General features: G+C 41.9%; 1 protein-coding gene across 14 annotated transcripts in view; it reads left to right on the forward strand.

Annotated features, from left to right (window-relative positions):
* The first annotated feature begins 1,078 nt into the window (after positions 1–1,078).
* Positions 1,079–14,439, forward strand: part of LOC114670999 (uncharacterized) — a 142,213-nt gene continuing 128,852 nt past the window's right edge. For 8 of the 14 annotated variants that reach the window (XR_013400729.1, XR_003720881.2, XR_013400725.1 and 5 more), the window contains exon 1: positions 1,282–1,579. Coding sequence is in view for 5 of the 14 variants with exons in the window: in XM_077953227.1 (XP_077809353.1) it covers positions 1,490–1,579 (90 nt within the window). In the remaining 9 variants the exon portion in view is untranslated. Of the gene's footprint in view, positions 1,580–2,462; positions 2,502–7,373; positions 10,015–14,439 lie in introns of those variants that run through there. The other 6 variants (XM_077953225.1, XM_077953229.1, XM_077953226.1 and 3 more) reach the window with 6 other exon arrangements.

Raw genomic sequence — 14,439 nt, forward strand, 5'->3', positions numbered from 1 at the left:
GTTGTGATGTCTCTCTGTCTATTGCTCTTTCTTTGGCCTTGATTCTTAAACTAGAAACAGAAGCTAACATATGCCACTTTTCCTCAAATTTTTTCTGAAGTTGTTGTCTTTTTACAGGATTTCATGTGAGGAGAGGTCAGTGAATACACGAGGAAGGATGCCTCTGAGAGCACATAGTTAGACGAACTAGGAACTTGCCTTGTAGGATCTGTCTGATGAGGGGGAGGTAAAAGATTATATTTGCATTTCTAAAGGGCTAAGTAGGAAGCTGGGAAAAGGGAAGGAGGAGAAAAGAAGATAAAATAATAAAACAATTATTTCCTAGTAAATTAGGGGTTCTCGGTTAGAAAATGAACTAGGTTTGTATCAATCTGTAGCTCAAACCAGTGGTTCCCAAGCTGTTTTTGCACAGTGGAATTACCAAGAGCTCTTAAAACATGTCTGTTCCTGGCTCCGACCCTCTAACATTCTGGCTTAATTGCTAGGACCTGAACCCGGTCATTAGGCAATTTAGAAGGTCTCCCAGGTGATTCTAATCTTCAGCACAGTTGGGGAACCACTGACATAGACTCTTCATCTTATAACAGCCTGTTGGGGGCTTGAGGCTTCTGCTTGGGGGAAGGCAGGGCGAAGGGAAGAGACGATGCCTTTGCCTTCTGAGTTTTGAGCAGTTCCAGTGCCCAGAAACAGCACCCTAGTACCTGACAAATAGACAGATTGGTGAGTGAATAGGTGGATGTGTCAGAGGCATTTGAACCAGAGCGACTCCATCTTGAACATGAGCTGGGTAAAATGAGGCTGAGACTGTCTGGGCTGCATTCCCAGGAGGTGAGGCATTCTAAGTCACAGGATGAGATAGGAGGTTGGCACAAGGTACACATCATAAAGATCCTGCTGATAAAACAGTTTGCATTAAAGAAGCTGGCCAAATCCCACCAAAACCGAGATGGCAAGGATGTGACCTCTGTCCTCACTGCTCATTATAGGCCAATTATAATACATTAGCATGCTAAAAGACACTCCCATCAGCACCATAACAGTTTACAAATGCTGTGGCAACATCAGGAAGTTACCCTATATGGTCTAAAAAGGGGAGGAACCTTCAGTTCTGGGAATTGTCCACCGCTTTCCCGGAAAGTTCATAAATAATACCCTGCTCTTATCATGGCATAAATCAGAGGAAAGTAAACAGACCAAGATGATCTTTGTAAAATTCCTGTAATTGTTAAGTGTGATTGAACAACAGCATAATACTCTCCTAACTGATTCCCACAGGTGCATGCATTGAGCCGAGGGCTGGGAGAGCACTTTGTTGGGAGCCCTAGTTAAGGGGTTCACGGTGCTTGTGAGGAGCAGAGATGCATGAGCCTCCCCGCTGACTTTTCAGGTCCTCTCACCGCTCTCGGACTCCATCCTGGCTGAGAAGACGGTGATCGTCCTGGATGACCGAGTCACCATCGCGGAGCTGGGAGTGCAGCTCGTAGCTGGCATGTCTCTCTCCCTGCAGCCTCACCCAGCAGACAAAAGGGCCATCGTCTCCACAGCCGCTGCCCTGGATGTTCTTCAGTCCCCACAACAGGTGAGCGTCCCAGGGGCCCAGCGTCCCTGGTCAGTGGAGACAACTTCTTTCTCAGCACATCCTGTGAAGGAGAGCAGGAGTCCTCATGCCTAGAACTGGGGATTCTTGAAGCTTCTTGCTTCTTATCCAGGTGGCCCTGTCTCTGAGGAAAGTATTCAGTGGCTTAGACACATTTCCTCTTATGTGCTTTTCCACACCCACCATGTCCCCATACGCCATTTGCTTTACCCTGGGCTTATCTGTGCCAGGCACAGCCTGCTGCTAGACCGTGACCAAAGGATCACGTTTTCACTTTTCTAGAATAAATTATATTTGATATCTGAAAATTCGATTTCAGCAATGTAAACAAATAGAGCTTGCGAACCCCGAATATCAGAGACAGGTCTCAGTCAATTTAGGAAGTTCATTTTGCCAAGGTTAAGGACGCACCTGTGACACAGCCTAAGGAAGTCCTGACAGCATGTACCCAAGATAGCCGGGGTCTACAGCTCGTTTTTATGCGTTTTCGGAAGATACGAGACATCCCTCAGTACACGTAAGATTTACATTGGTTCCATCTGGAAGGGCAGGGCAACTGCAAGGTTGGGGGAGCTTCCAGGTGATAGGTCGATTTCTACATATTCCGACTGGCAATTAGTTAAAAGAGTGTTGAATTATTATCAGTAGAAGGGAATGTCTGGGTTAGGATAAGGAGTTGTAGAGATTTAGGTTTTATCATGCAGATGAAGCCTCCGGGTTGCAGGCTTTAGAGAGAATAAATTGGAAACGTTTTTACCAAACTTAAGATTTGCGTCGATGTTAATGCTGGAGGGGCATAAGGAGGCATATTGGATCCACACTTCCCATCGTGGCCTGAGCCAGTCTTTCAGGTTAAATCTTACAGTGCTCTGGCGAGGAGGAAGTTCACTTAGATGCTGGAACGGTGAGTGGACCTTCGAATTTTATTTTTGGTTTACAAGCTAAAAGGCACCAATTCCTGTTGGTTTATATTAATTATTAACAAGTCTTAAACCACAACCCCATCTTTGAACTTGAAGCAAATCTGTTTCAATTATCCCAAGTTCATTGTGTCTTCAAGCACGCTAATCTCCCATAATACATCTTTCCTCAGATACTTTCAGCATGGCTTCCTAATAAAAATGCTTGACGAGATTTTATCTTGAGCCTGATTAGTTGCACCTGAAATTGATTTGCATGCATCATGTGATCTTTCAAGTTCTTTTTGGAAACGTCAAAGTCAAATCCTGTTATGTGAGATTCAATCCGTTAATATACACATGACTGCATTCATTAAAGTATATCATTTGTTCCTTGCACCACTGGGGCTATAAACCATTATTGACGTCAGTTGAATATATGACAGCCACTGTTCTGGATTCTAAAACACAGAAGCTTATTTTCCGTGGTATGCAGAAAACGTATTTTATAGGAGACCACATTTGTGTACGTGTTCAGAAATTTGAAAGAACCTGCGTTGGTTTCACTTTCTTTAGGAAGTAATAGTCCTTGGATGTTGTTCAGTGATAGTGTGCTCGGTTGATTTTGTTCCATGATCTCTTTAGAGATTTGTTAACCTGAGGATTCTTCAGTTACTGTCTTATCATTGGATGAAATGGTGGTGTCTGTCCAGGCAAACCTGGAGTCCAAATGGTTGGTAGCGATTGCAGAAGGTGAAGGACAGGTGCTCTTGTTTAAATTAGAAATGATGATTAGTGAGCTTTTCAGGTTCGCAATGAAGAAGAGAGTCAAGTTTACTTCCTACATCAGCATCCTCTGAGGGGATAGTGGACCATACACCAACTCTGTCCTGTTTGACAATGATGATAACATCAAGTGGGTCTGCCAAGGTGTGCAGCTGGGGGAACCCCAGGACTTTGGAGACTGCAGTTGGCCTTCTGCATTTGCGGTTCCGAATTTGTGGATTCAAGGAACCTCAAATTGAAAAATATCCTCCCCCAAAACAATGAAAAGTAACAATACAACAGTAAAAATAATGAAAATTTAAAAATAATGCAGCATAAACAATATTTACATAGAATTAGTATATAAGTAATCTGAAGATGATTTAAAGTATAAGAGAAGATGTGCATAGGTTATCTGCAAATATTGCACCATTGTATATGAGGGACTTGAAAATCCTTGGATTTTGGTATCCATGGGGTTCCTGAAACCAATGTCCTGTGGATGCCAAGGGACTATTTAATATGGGAAAACTGCAAGACCAGATGTAAACTCTTTTCTTATGTTTATATTTATCTGCATATCTTTTGGTTGCTTCAGTAGTGAAGTGGTGAGTTTTATCATCAATAGGGGATGATTTAGCAAAGCTTAATTTGTGGAAGTCTTGTAGGATCTCTTTTTAGGCAGGTAACAGAGGTTTGAAGCAGATGGCTTTTAAGTGAGGGTGTGCCCCAGACAATGACACGGAGATGCTGGAAACATCATAGGACAATATTTTCACATACTTCCTGGAACTGGTGTTGTACAATAAATCTAAGACTTTGGATGTTATTAGTCATCTGCGGGTAAACAGCCACTTGGAATCAGAAAGGATTTGGGCATTGATTTTTCTATTCTTAGTCTCTTACGAAGCATAGTGGCCACCGCTTGTCCTTGGCCTGAGAGTAGGTGCATATAAAAGATAATGGAATGTTACCACCCTTATTTGGAAAGAGCACTGCTCTTGTTTTGAATACTGAGGGAAAGGGCCGGGACTAAGGAGCGGCTGCCAGAGGGTAGTGGAGGGTGCCGCAAGGTACTGCAGGATGCTAGATGTTCCTTCAGGGTGGCAGAGAGTGCTGGAGGGTGCTGGAGTGTGCTGCAGGGTGCTCCAGGGTGCTAGAGGGTGCTGGAGAGTGCTGTGGGGTATCGCAGGGTGCACTGCATGACTCCGAGTGCACCTCATCCATCCCTTCCTACACCCTCCCTGCATATGCATTAGCAGCTAATTTCTTTGGCCTGTGTAATTTTTCTGGAAATAGGAATAGAAAACACAAAATCAATGTTTATTTCAAGATCTGTTTGATTGGCATATGTGTTTTATTTCCTGGGATTTTTCATGTCATGTCATCTACTGGGGTATCCATGCTGGCTGTGGGTTTTTTTCCACTTTTCCTCACTTTAGTGTTCGGGGGCAGTACCTAAATTCTTATCCTGACTTTATCTTTTCCTGTTTCCCGTTTTGAAATTTTGAGGTGTTTTTCTTGTTTGTTTTTGTCTGTTTTAATTGTTATTTTAGACTTGGGGATACATGTGAAAGTTTGTTACATAGATGAATACATGTCATTGGGGGTTGTTGTACATATTGTTACATCACCCAGCTATTAAGCTCAGTACCCAATACTTAGCTTTTCTGCTCCTCTCCCTCCTCTTCCCCTCCCCCTCAGGTACACCTCAGTGTATGTTGTTTCCTTCTTTGCATTCATAAGTTCTTATCATTTGGCTCTCACTTGTAAGTGAGAGTGTGCAATATTTGGTTGTCTGTTCCTGCATTAGTTTGCTAAGGATGATAACCTCCAGAAATCGTTTGTATATGAATTGGAAAAGAAGTTTTATTTAACATGTGAGTGTATAATAAAAAAGTACTGGTTTATAAATGATTTTTAGATAAACCTTGTAGAGTTTGGGGAAACACTGAGAACCATATACATATATATATGTAATTTCCTCTCTGGTCGTTGTAACTTCATGGGGAGCTAATATTTTGGGGGGTTAAAATCTCTTCATTAAAATACTATTAGCTCTACCTATGCAAGCATTTTGTGGGCATCATATCTCAGTATGCAATATGAAGTCTAAAAATAGTGTTGATGTGCACAAAAATGAAACTGCCTGGGAAGCTTCTGCAGCTGAGGCTTTCCATTTGCTTGAACAACAGTAAAAATAAATAAATAGAAGCATGTTTCTATTTACCAGTATGTAGAAATCCACCTGTAGGGTGACCAGAAAATATTCACAATTGTTTTTCTGGTAGAGGGAAAACATGCACAGTATGCTCACTGAGGGAGAAACTAGCAGGTAGTACAAAAAAAAATCATAGAAGTGAATGGACACTCTAAAAATTGAGAAGCAATTGTCAGGAAAAGCACAGGTCCTGCAAATCAAAGTGACAAAGAAAACATTGCATAATTTCTGCATTACTTTTAAAATAGAAAAGATTTCTGAATTAACCACAGAAACGATCCTACACAGAGCAAGACTGCAAGAGCAGGAAGATTTAATAACAAATTTATATATAAAGATGGACCAGCTGCTGAGACAAATATTGATCTAGACTGGCTTATGAGAGTCTCCGTTGAGCCATTTCTTCTCTAAGCAATAGAGTTTTAAGGAGCGGGCATTGGAGAGACTTGCAGGAGTCATCTGAGGTAGCTCCATGACTTCAAGAGGCTGATGACTCAGCTATTCAAAATAGAGCGCAGCCATCCTCCGATTATAGATGTCCACGGATGGAAGCATCCCAGGCTCGCTTCCTTGATGATCTCATCACATTAGTAGATGAGTTCTTCCTGTATCTCTAGTCCATGGGTCCATAGTGTGTCTAGGGGCCATGTGCAAATCACGGGTGATGTGATGGGTCTGCCCCCAGGAGCAGGTGTTCAATGAGTTCTGTAGATGTGAAAGTTGTAGTTGAAAGGTGAAGTTGGTAACACTTGATTTTCTTTTTCAATTCCAATGAAGCCGGGAGACCCAAGACATTTGCTGTAAACAGATTATTTAAAAAGATGACTAGTGCTTGTAGTCAGAGCTCCTCTTCTAGCCAGGATACGGCTCCATGGTTTCTGCATTGTTCTCTGGGGAGATACCCCCACATGGCAGAGAGAAGTACATGCTAAGTTAGGCGTAATTATTCAAATGAAACCTGCTGCTTCTCAAAGTTGCTTTCCATGGTCTCTCCTTTTTGATGCTTGACATTTGGCCCAGGCGTAATGAGAATTCATTTCTGAAACCGGAGCCTCAAAACTCCATTACAGGGTGAGTCATACACTGTCAGCCAGGACGGATCCCTCTGGAAATGGAGACTTTGTAGAATTTGGGGGTTGGATGGGGAGAACTTGCCTGGTGGGTGGGAGAGACAATGGGTATCACCTTAGTGATGAAAAACCCAATTAAGGCAGCCTGAAGTGTAACAGTTCCCATGGCGAGAGGGCTCAGTGTGGTACAGGAAGCAAACTCAGAGTATGATGATGTGGCAGAAGTTCTCATCCAAGCTGGAAACTACACCACTTTTTCAAAGAGAACTCTGTCAAGAGAACATGTAGAAATGACAGAAGTGCTCACTGAGATACAGTCTCTCCCATGCAGTCACGACTTTCCTTGTGCCTGAACTTTTTCAGCCCCTCGTCGAAAACTCAACAAAAGGCTGCAGTTTGTTGGATTGTGATTCTTCATTTTTTCTCAGGTTTGCCATTGACTTTCATCAGGTTAATATAATTTTATTAATTTTTTCTTCTCTAAATGTTTCTTGCCAATTAGAAACCGTGGGTTATATTTATCCTTGTTTTCCTCAAACAGAATAGGTATTGCACTCCAAAAAACATAAACCAATATGGAAAAATGAACGTGAATTATTAGATTCTGAGATGCAGCTTTTTCGTGGGTCCTAAGATGTTTGCCTGAATCAAGTAGGATCTTAGTGGATGAGATATTCAAACTTTTGATCTGAAAAACGATTTCATCCAAAATCTGGCATGAAGTCCCTTCCTTTTCTCCAGGATGCAATGGTTCAGATCTTGATCAGATACTAGAACTCCTGACATCATTTCAGCATCCTTTCATTTTGCAAATGCTTCAGGTACAGAAATCCAAATGCTTCAGATGCAGAAGTCCAAATGCTTCAATAAGACCATGCAGCTTAAAAGATTTGAGTATGTGAGATGTCAGTTCCTGTGCTCTAGATCAGCAGTCCTCAACCTTTTTGGAACCAGGAACCGGTTACGTGGAAGACAACTTTTCCACAGACTTGGGGGATTTGGGGTTCGATGCATTCCTATCTGTCTGTTTTGCTTCTGTTGTCTGTACTTTTAGAGTTCTTCCAAAAAAAATCATTGCCCAGGCCCATGTAAAGAAGCTTTGCTGATTATATTCAATAAAGATGGGAATGAAATAAAACACAATACAACAAATAAAACTAAGAAAAAACAAATAAAAAATGCAGGCTGGGCCCATCAGGGTTGACCAAGTCCATTAGCAATAGGAAGAATAATTGCATCCCATCTCGACACAGCATTCAAACCATCCTTTTCTCTTCATTTAATAGTCTCAATCCTCCCCTTCTCTGTTTGTGTAAGCATAGCATATGTGCCTTCCAATCTAAACAGCCATTTCCCCAGTTAAAACCACACTTGACTAATATAACACATATTCTCTACTTTACAAAGAGTACTAATTTAAAAGGATAGTGGAACGTTATGCTAAAATATTGACTATAGAGTTTCATTTATGTAATGAATACAGAATATTGAAACATTAAAATGTATATTGGAACAAGGATGCTTTAAAGTAGAAGCATGCAAAGGTGTAGATTTTAAATGCACAGCCATCGAACTCTGAAATATTTAAATGAAAGGGGAGGAGGCATTTCAAAAGAACAAGGTAAAATGCACTGCATTTAAATATCTGGCCTACGTTTGGGATGGTTGCTGGTATCACTGGCACGTTCTAGTCTTTCTCTGTTTTCCTTGTGATTTTATTTTTCCTGGACTTACTTCAGCAATGAAAAGACTTTATGTTCCAGCATAAGGACATCTTTCTACCACAGGGTGTCATATATTGAAACATGAAAATAAACAGTGAAGCATTCTTCCATTCGGTGCGATTATTGTATTACACACACTTATTTCAGCCCTGTAATTTTAGCCATTCACAAGCATATTATGATATGGGAAAGAGCCCCTGTCCTTGTCCTCCATTCCCAAGCTTAGGACTTGGTAGAAGGGATCAGAGGCCACACTTAGGCATTCAGATGGATGGAAAGAGACGGTTCATTCTGTTGCATGTGCTGGTTGCCTTACGAGGTTTCACATATTCTTCCAGGGATTCCATACACCAAGTAGAACTATGTAAAAAATAGAGGTGACCTCAGTGGTTGCATGCAGGCTTTCGGAGGTGAATAAACTGATCCTGCACTTCTAGTTACCCAGCTGCTTGGCATGGAGGTGGTAGCAAACATCTCTATGATTTGGCAATGTTTCCATCCAAATAATTTGAAGTTGATGATTTTTAATAAATCTGAAAAGATAAATGTGAACTTAAAAGTGTTAAAGGCACTTAGAAATTTTACCTTCAAGAAGCATTTTATTTATTCTCGTAGTATCCAGCCCAATGGTATTTGCAGATGCATATCCCATAGTGTTAAAGAAAGGAAGAGGTAGAGTATTTCTTACACCCCAGCTCAGGGGCCAAACCAGACTGAAACTCAGAGCCAAAGTTAATATTCCGTGTCTACTTGATGGTGATCCGTGTTCCACTATTGGGCTGTATTTATTCATGGCTTAGATGTGTGCATGCATGTGTGTGTGTATGTTTATGTGGGTGTCTATGTATGTGTGTATATATGGTGTGTATGCGTGTGTATGTCTTGGATGTGTGCATATGGTAACTGTATGTGTATTGTGTGTGTGTGGTTGTGTGTATGTGCATTTATGTATTATGTATGGCATGTGCCTGTGTGCTTGGATGATTGTCTTATGTGTATTATGTTTTTATGTGTGTATGCGCATGCATCTGTATGTTTGTATGTGCGTATATGTTTGTGTGTTTAAGTGTTGCATGTGTGCATATTGAGGGGAGGGATTTATATGGGTCCGAGTTTCCTGGGATGCTGATGCTATAGAACAGGAAGACCTACTCAGACATAAGCAAAGTGCAAAATGACTCGGGATTCTGTGCTCCTCTCTGAAGGTTTCTGTAGATGTCTCAACTGGGAGACTGGTTGCACCTGCCAAGACCCCGCAGACTCTCAGCCATCTCTGCACCTCCCAAAACTGCCAGCATCACCTTTGACGTTGTAGCAAATGTTATTCTGTGCTCTCAGGATGAAAAGAGAAATCTTGGCAACCCAGGGTTTGAATAGCTGGATGTGTCTCAGTAATTCCCCTAAGCCAAGCCTGCTCTTTCTCCAAGCCCCACAGGCAGCCCATGAGTAAATGGGGTAGTGCATGTCTGTGCAGCTAAGCCTGTGGAGCAGCGTGCTTGCATGCTTCAAAGAGTCAATAGAATAGGAGGCAAAATGCTCTCCCATACTTACGAGCCCCTTCTTCTCCATCGGCATTACTTCCCACAACTACAGAAAACACTGTTTTCCCTAATAGCTTCATCCTGTTCTTTTTCTACCGGAAAACAGGAGAACCAAGCTGCTGGCCACCGAGAGTTTTTCCCAGACCTCAGCGTGTGTGTATAGCTTTTAGTATAATTGGATTCAAAAAAAGAAGAAACAGAGACATTTTGAAATAAGATTCAGAAAAGAAAAACACTTTGTGTTTGGAAGTTTATTTGCAAAATGCAAACACGGCATTGAAAATATTTTGATACTGAAGTTCTTAACAGTTACTGAAAATGTATTTATGTGTTTAGATAATTTATATGGGTTATGGTAGGAGATGTTTGTTTTTTAGAAAAATTAAAATATATAGAAAAGTGCAGAAAATACATTAATGTAAACCCCTCCCCTAGCTGGGAACCAGCAGGACACTAATACTTTCTTGATGGGAATTAACAACCCAAGGGGTTTCCAAACCCACCAGGGACATTTTCCTCTCACCCTAAGGAGGCTGGGATATTATCCATAGGAAAAACAAGCCAATCTTTGTGTTTTAAGAGAGCTTGAAAATATCTCTGGCATTAACTGTTGCTTTGGGTTTTTTATTTAGATGAAATATTTTAATTTTATTTTAGGTTGAGGATCATCTCTGCAGAAGCTAACAGTAGAGGCAGCCCTTTTAGTCACTGGAATTAAAGTGCTATATGATGAGATGAACAATTTGAAACATAGGGTTGGTGAGAGACTGCCTCCTCTACTCATTTAACAGCATTTTACATTTTTTTTTTAGGATGGCTTAGATCACCATTGGCCTGACACGGTTCCATTTCTTTGGCTTAAAGTCATGTAAAAAAACAGGGAGACACTCATAACTTTTATAATTTATTGCAAATTTAGAGTTAAACACTTCCTCACTTTTATGATGAAATCTGAACCACCAAATGAAATATCAAAAATGTGCAAGTGTAGACACTGCCTGTATAAGGCACTTAATTCCAAACTCTCTCGTTTCCTTACAGGGGAGGGGTCTTCCTTCTTTCAGATCCATTTTAGAAGTTTCTTTATATCCCAGGTTTCTTGGGTACTCAGATGCAGTGCAGGCATTTCCCATACAGGTAAACATTTTGGGTGGGAGTGGAGCAAGGGCAGCTGGCTTCTGTGAGCACACACCACCCATCACTCAGCACTCTTGTTTCATTCCTCTGTTGTTGAAGACTCCACCAGCACAGCTGTGCAATGGCATGGGGTTTGCCACCTCACAGCTGCATTGTGCAAAACTCCATGAGCCAATGCTGCACGGAAGGATGTAGGGTTGCCAAGTGGAACGATGGAGGTGCTCCCTCTTAGCACAGGTTTGGAAGGGTGGAGGTGCTCCCTCCTATCATAGGTTTGGAAGAGTGGAGGTGTCCCTCTTAGCACAGGTTTGGAAAGATGGAGGTGTCCCTCTTAGCACAGGTTTGGGATTACTGCGGGGTTTGTGTTGATTGCTCCTGTGCCCACACCATTTTAACAGTTAGCTTTCATGCAGAGCCTTATTTTCAATTTCATCACTGTAAACTACAATTCAAAAAACAAATTGAAGGACCAGCATTCCTGAAGATGATGTTCTAGGCAGGCCTCACATATCTTTGGAGATTTAGGCAAACTCTTAGACATGGGAAAGGCAGGCACTGGAAGTGAAAAATTAAGTAACAGAAAAGATCAAAACCAGGAAGAAAGAAATGGTTATAAAACCCTGTGAACAATACACACTTTCACTTTACCTAATCGTACCTGGGCTCTTGGGGGGAAATGGCTTTTATGCTGTATCAATGGGAAGTTAATGTTGACAGCATTCCTTATCTATAATATGTGTCTTAATAGCATGCTGTCCTCTCACAAATTAGTTTGCACACCAGTCATTAGTTCTCAGCTACAGACTGTTGTCTCAGAGCAATGAATTCGTTCTGGGCTTCTAGAATAGGTTTGAGAGAGAATTGGAGTGAGGTTCCCAGGAGACTGTCTGATAAGGTGTCTGCATGAATGCAGCAATGCATGGAAGGAGAATGAGGTAGAGATTTCTATGGGTTAGCAAACAAGAAGCTAGTGACCTGCTGGACCAGTAATGTGTTCACGTTGGTCATGGAAGCAGCAAGAGATGAACTTAGCCCAACAGGAATCTCCTGACAAGATCACAGAAGCAACATGAACACGTGCTGGATTGGAGAGCATGATGTTCTTTTACTAAATTAACAGCTCAGGTACAACCTTCCCTAATCCCTTACCTGCCCTCTATCCCTTTCACACCAGAAGCTCCCAGGCAGAGGCCGGCCAAGCTAGGTAAGGGGAGAAAGTCTGCAGTTAAATCAAGAACATAGTTTGGATCTGTATCTGGGACAGTGAGATTGTGTTCATTAACCAAGCTGGCCATGGGTGAATGTGAAGAGGCAGGCCAGCTGCACAGGTTGAGGGACGATCCCACAAGACATTTCTGACACCAACTGCCAGCGTGGAGGTTTCCGTAAACCATCCTCTATTTTAACACTTGACTAGGATGATGTTCAGATCTCAGAAAAGTGCTATCTTTATGAGTACAGTTTTGTTTTAGTGAAATGATGCAAATATAGAACCAAGCAAAGGATGAGACCCATAGGGAGGGGTCCAAGGTGAAGCTCGAGTGTCCCCTCCTCATGAAGGCCTTGACAGTGTTACCGCCTTCAGGCTATGATGTGTGACAGTACACACAGTGATGCCAGCCAGGAAGCTCGCCTGAGCTGCAATGTCCAGAGTTTATGTTGGGGCTGAACTGCATAGAGATGATTTATTGAACCTTGGGTCGCATGGTTATACTCAGTTTTCGGCCCCCTTCCTTCCCTGGAGGTTGGGATGATGTCACCTGGCTCAGAAACTCAAACCTCAGGGCATAGTTTTGGTCTTTCTGGCCTGCCATCCCCTGCTGAGTCATATCAGCATAAGGCATCAGGTGTGAAAAATAAAGGTCCTTCAATCGCTCAAGACATTTCAAGACTTTAGTGGTTACTTCCCAGGAGCTAGGGCAAAAGACAGAACTTGTAATAGAGTTGTTTGCTACACAATGGCCTATTATTTAAACATGAGCAGAAAAGCCAATTTATATAGGAAAAGGGTGATGTTGCCCCTACTGAGGAAATTTGAGAGGGGCATCAGGAAACAGAAGAAAGTTTGTGTTATGATCCTGTGTGACACACAAGGCATTCTTATCAGTCACCTCAAAGATGGGAGGAAATTGGAGTAGATATTGTACAACTGACCACGTCCCAGCTGTTAAATAATTCTCCATGGTTTCTTCTCTTACCCACTGTGTCCCTGGGAGGTCAAAGCGTGGTGCTGGGTTTGACCTCTGCCTTCCTGTTGTGACTTCACAATTGATGGGGTTAGATGTTGACTTAAACTTGCAGGTGCTACTTATTTTGGGAAATAACTTCCCACGGTCCTATTATTTTACCTTTTCAAGAACCTTGGAGGCAGTTAGGTCAGAATATTAGTGTTTCATTTTGCAGATAAGAACCCTAGCCATTGGAACTGGCCCATAAACCCTCAGTAAATTGAGGGAAGAACGATGATTAGGATCCAAGCCTTCCTCCCGTTCCATGGCTCATTCCAATAATCCCACAGGGAAGTCTACCACTGCCCTTGGGTCATGAGAATGAGGCTGCTGCTACAGCTATAAAATGTAGTGCCAGACACCATTCAGTCCCTTTCCTTGTGTCATCCACAAAGTGCAGTTGCTGGAGTAAGTATTAGAGTCATTCCATATGTGTAAAGTAGAGGAAACCCTAAGGTCAGTCCCTTGAACTAATAAACGTTCATTGTAGCACCAGAAGCTTATGCCAGCACCATGCATTTTACCCCAGAAAAATGGATGAGAAAGGAGCTGCTGAGCTGGGGAGGGGAGAAGGGAAATGAGCTATGTCATCAGGCCCTGAGACCCCAGATCAAACAACATTCCAGCACATAAATATTCATCCAAGCAGCATGTCCAGTTGCAGTCCATTTAGCATGACGTTAACAGTGAGCTGTAAGACAAAAGCCCAGGAGCTCATTATCATGAGCCGGGCTTGGGAACATTTGCAGCAAGTTCTGAAATAATTAATATTACATTTGAATAATGTGATGAACATGCACATTTGTTCTATTGTGGGGCTCTTTTTGAGATCCCTGCACCCCTCTCCCTCTTGCAGAATGCCTGGTGGCAAGGGACCTGCCCATCAACATTTGGAGGAAGAATCAGGAGTGTTATTTTTAACTCCTCATTATTAGAGGAAACACACACATCTGGAAGACTGTGAGGAGTGATTATTAGCTGTTCAGCTGAGAAATAGCCTGGTGTCTACAATGCATCATTTTCCAATTATTTAGATATTTTTCAATGCCTTAAATACTGGAGGCATATAAAATCCAGCTCATTTAATCTCCCTAAATTATACTTTCTCCATCTGCCATGGTCTTACAGTTTCATAAAACCTCTACTTTTTACAAGCCCAATAAAATCATGGAAAATATGGAGGAAGCTCAGTTTCAGCTTGGTTTGGTTTTTGTTTTTCTTTTGGGGGGAAATTGATATATCTGAACTGGAAAATAA

This window comes from Macaca mulatta, chromosome 11, assembly GCF_049350105.2.
Source record: "Macaca mulatta isolate MMU2019108-1 chromosome 11, T2T-MMU8v2.0, whole genome shotgun sequence".
Classification (NCBI taxonomy): Eukaryota; Metazoa; Chordata; class Mammalia; order Primates; family Cercopithecidae; genus Macaca; species Macaca mulatta.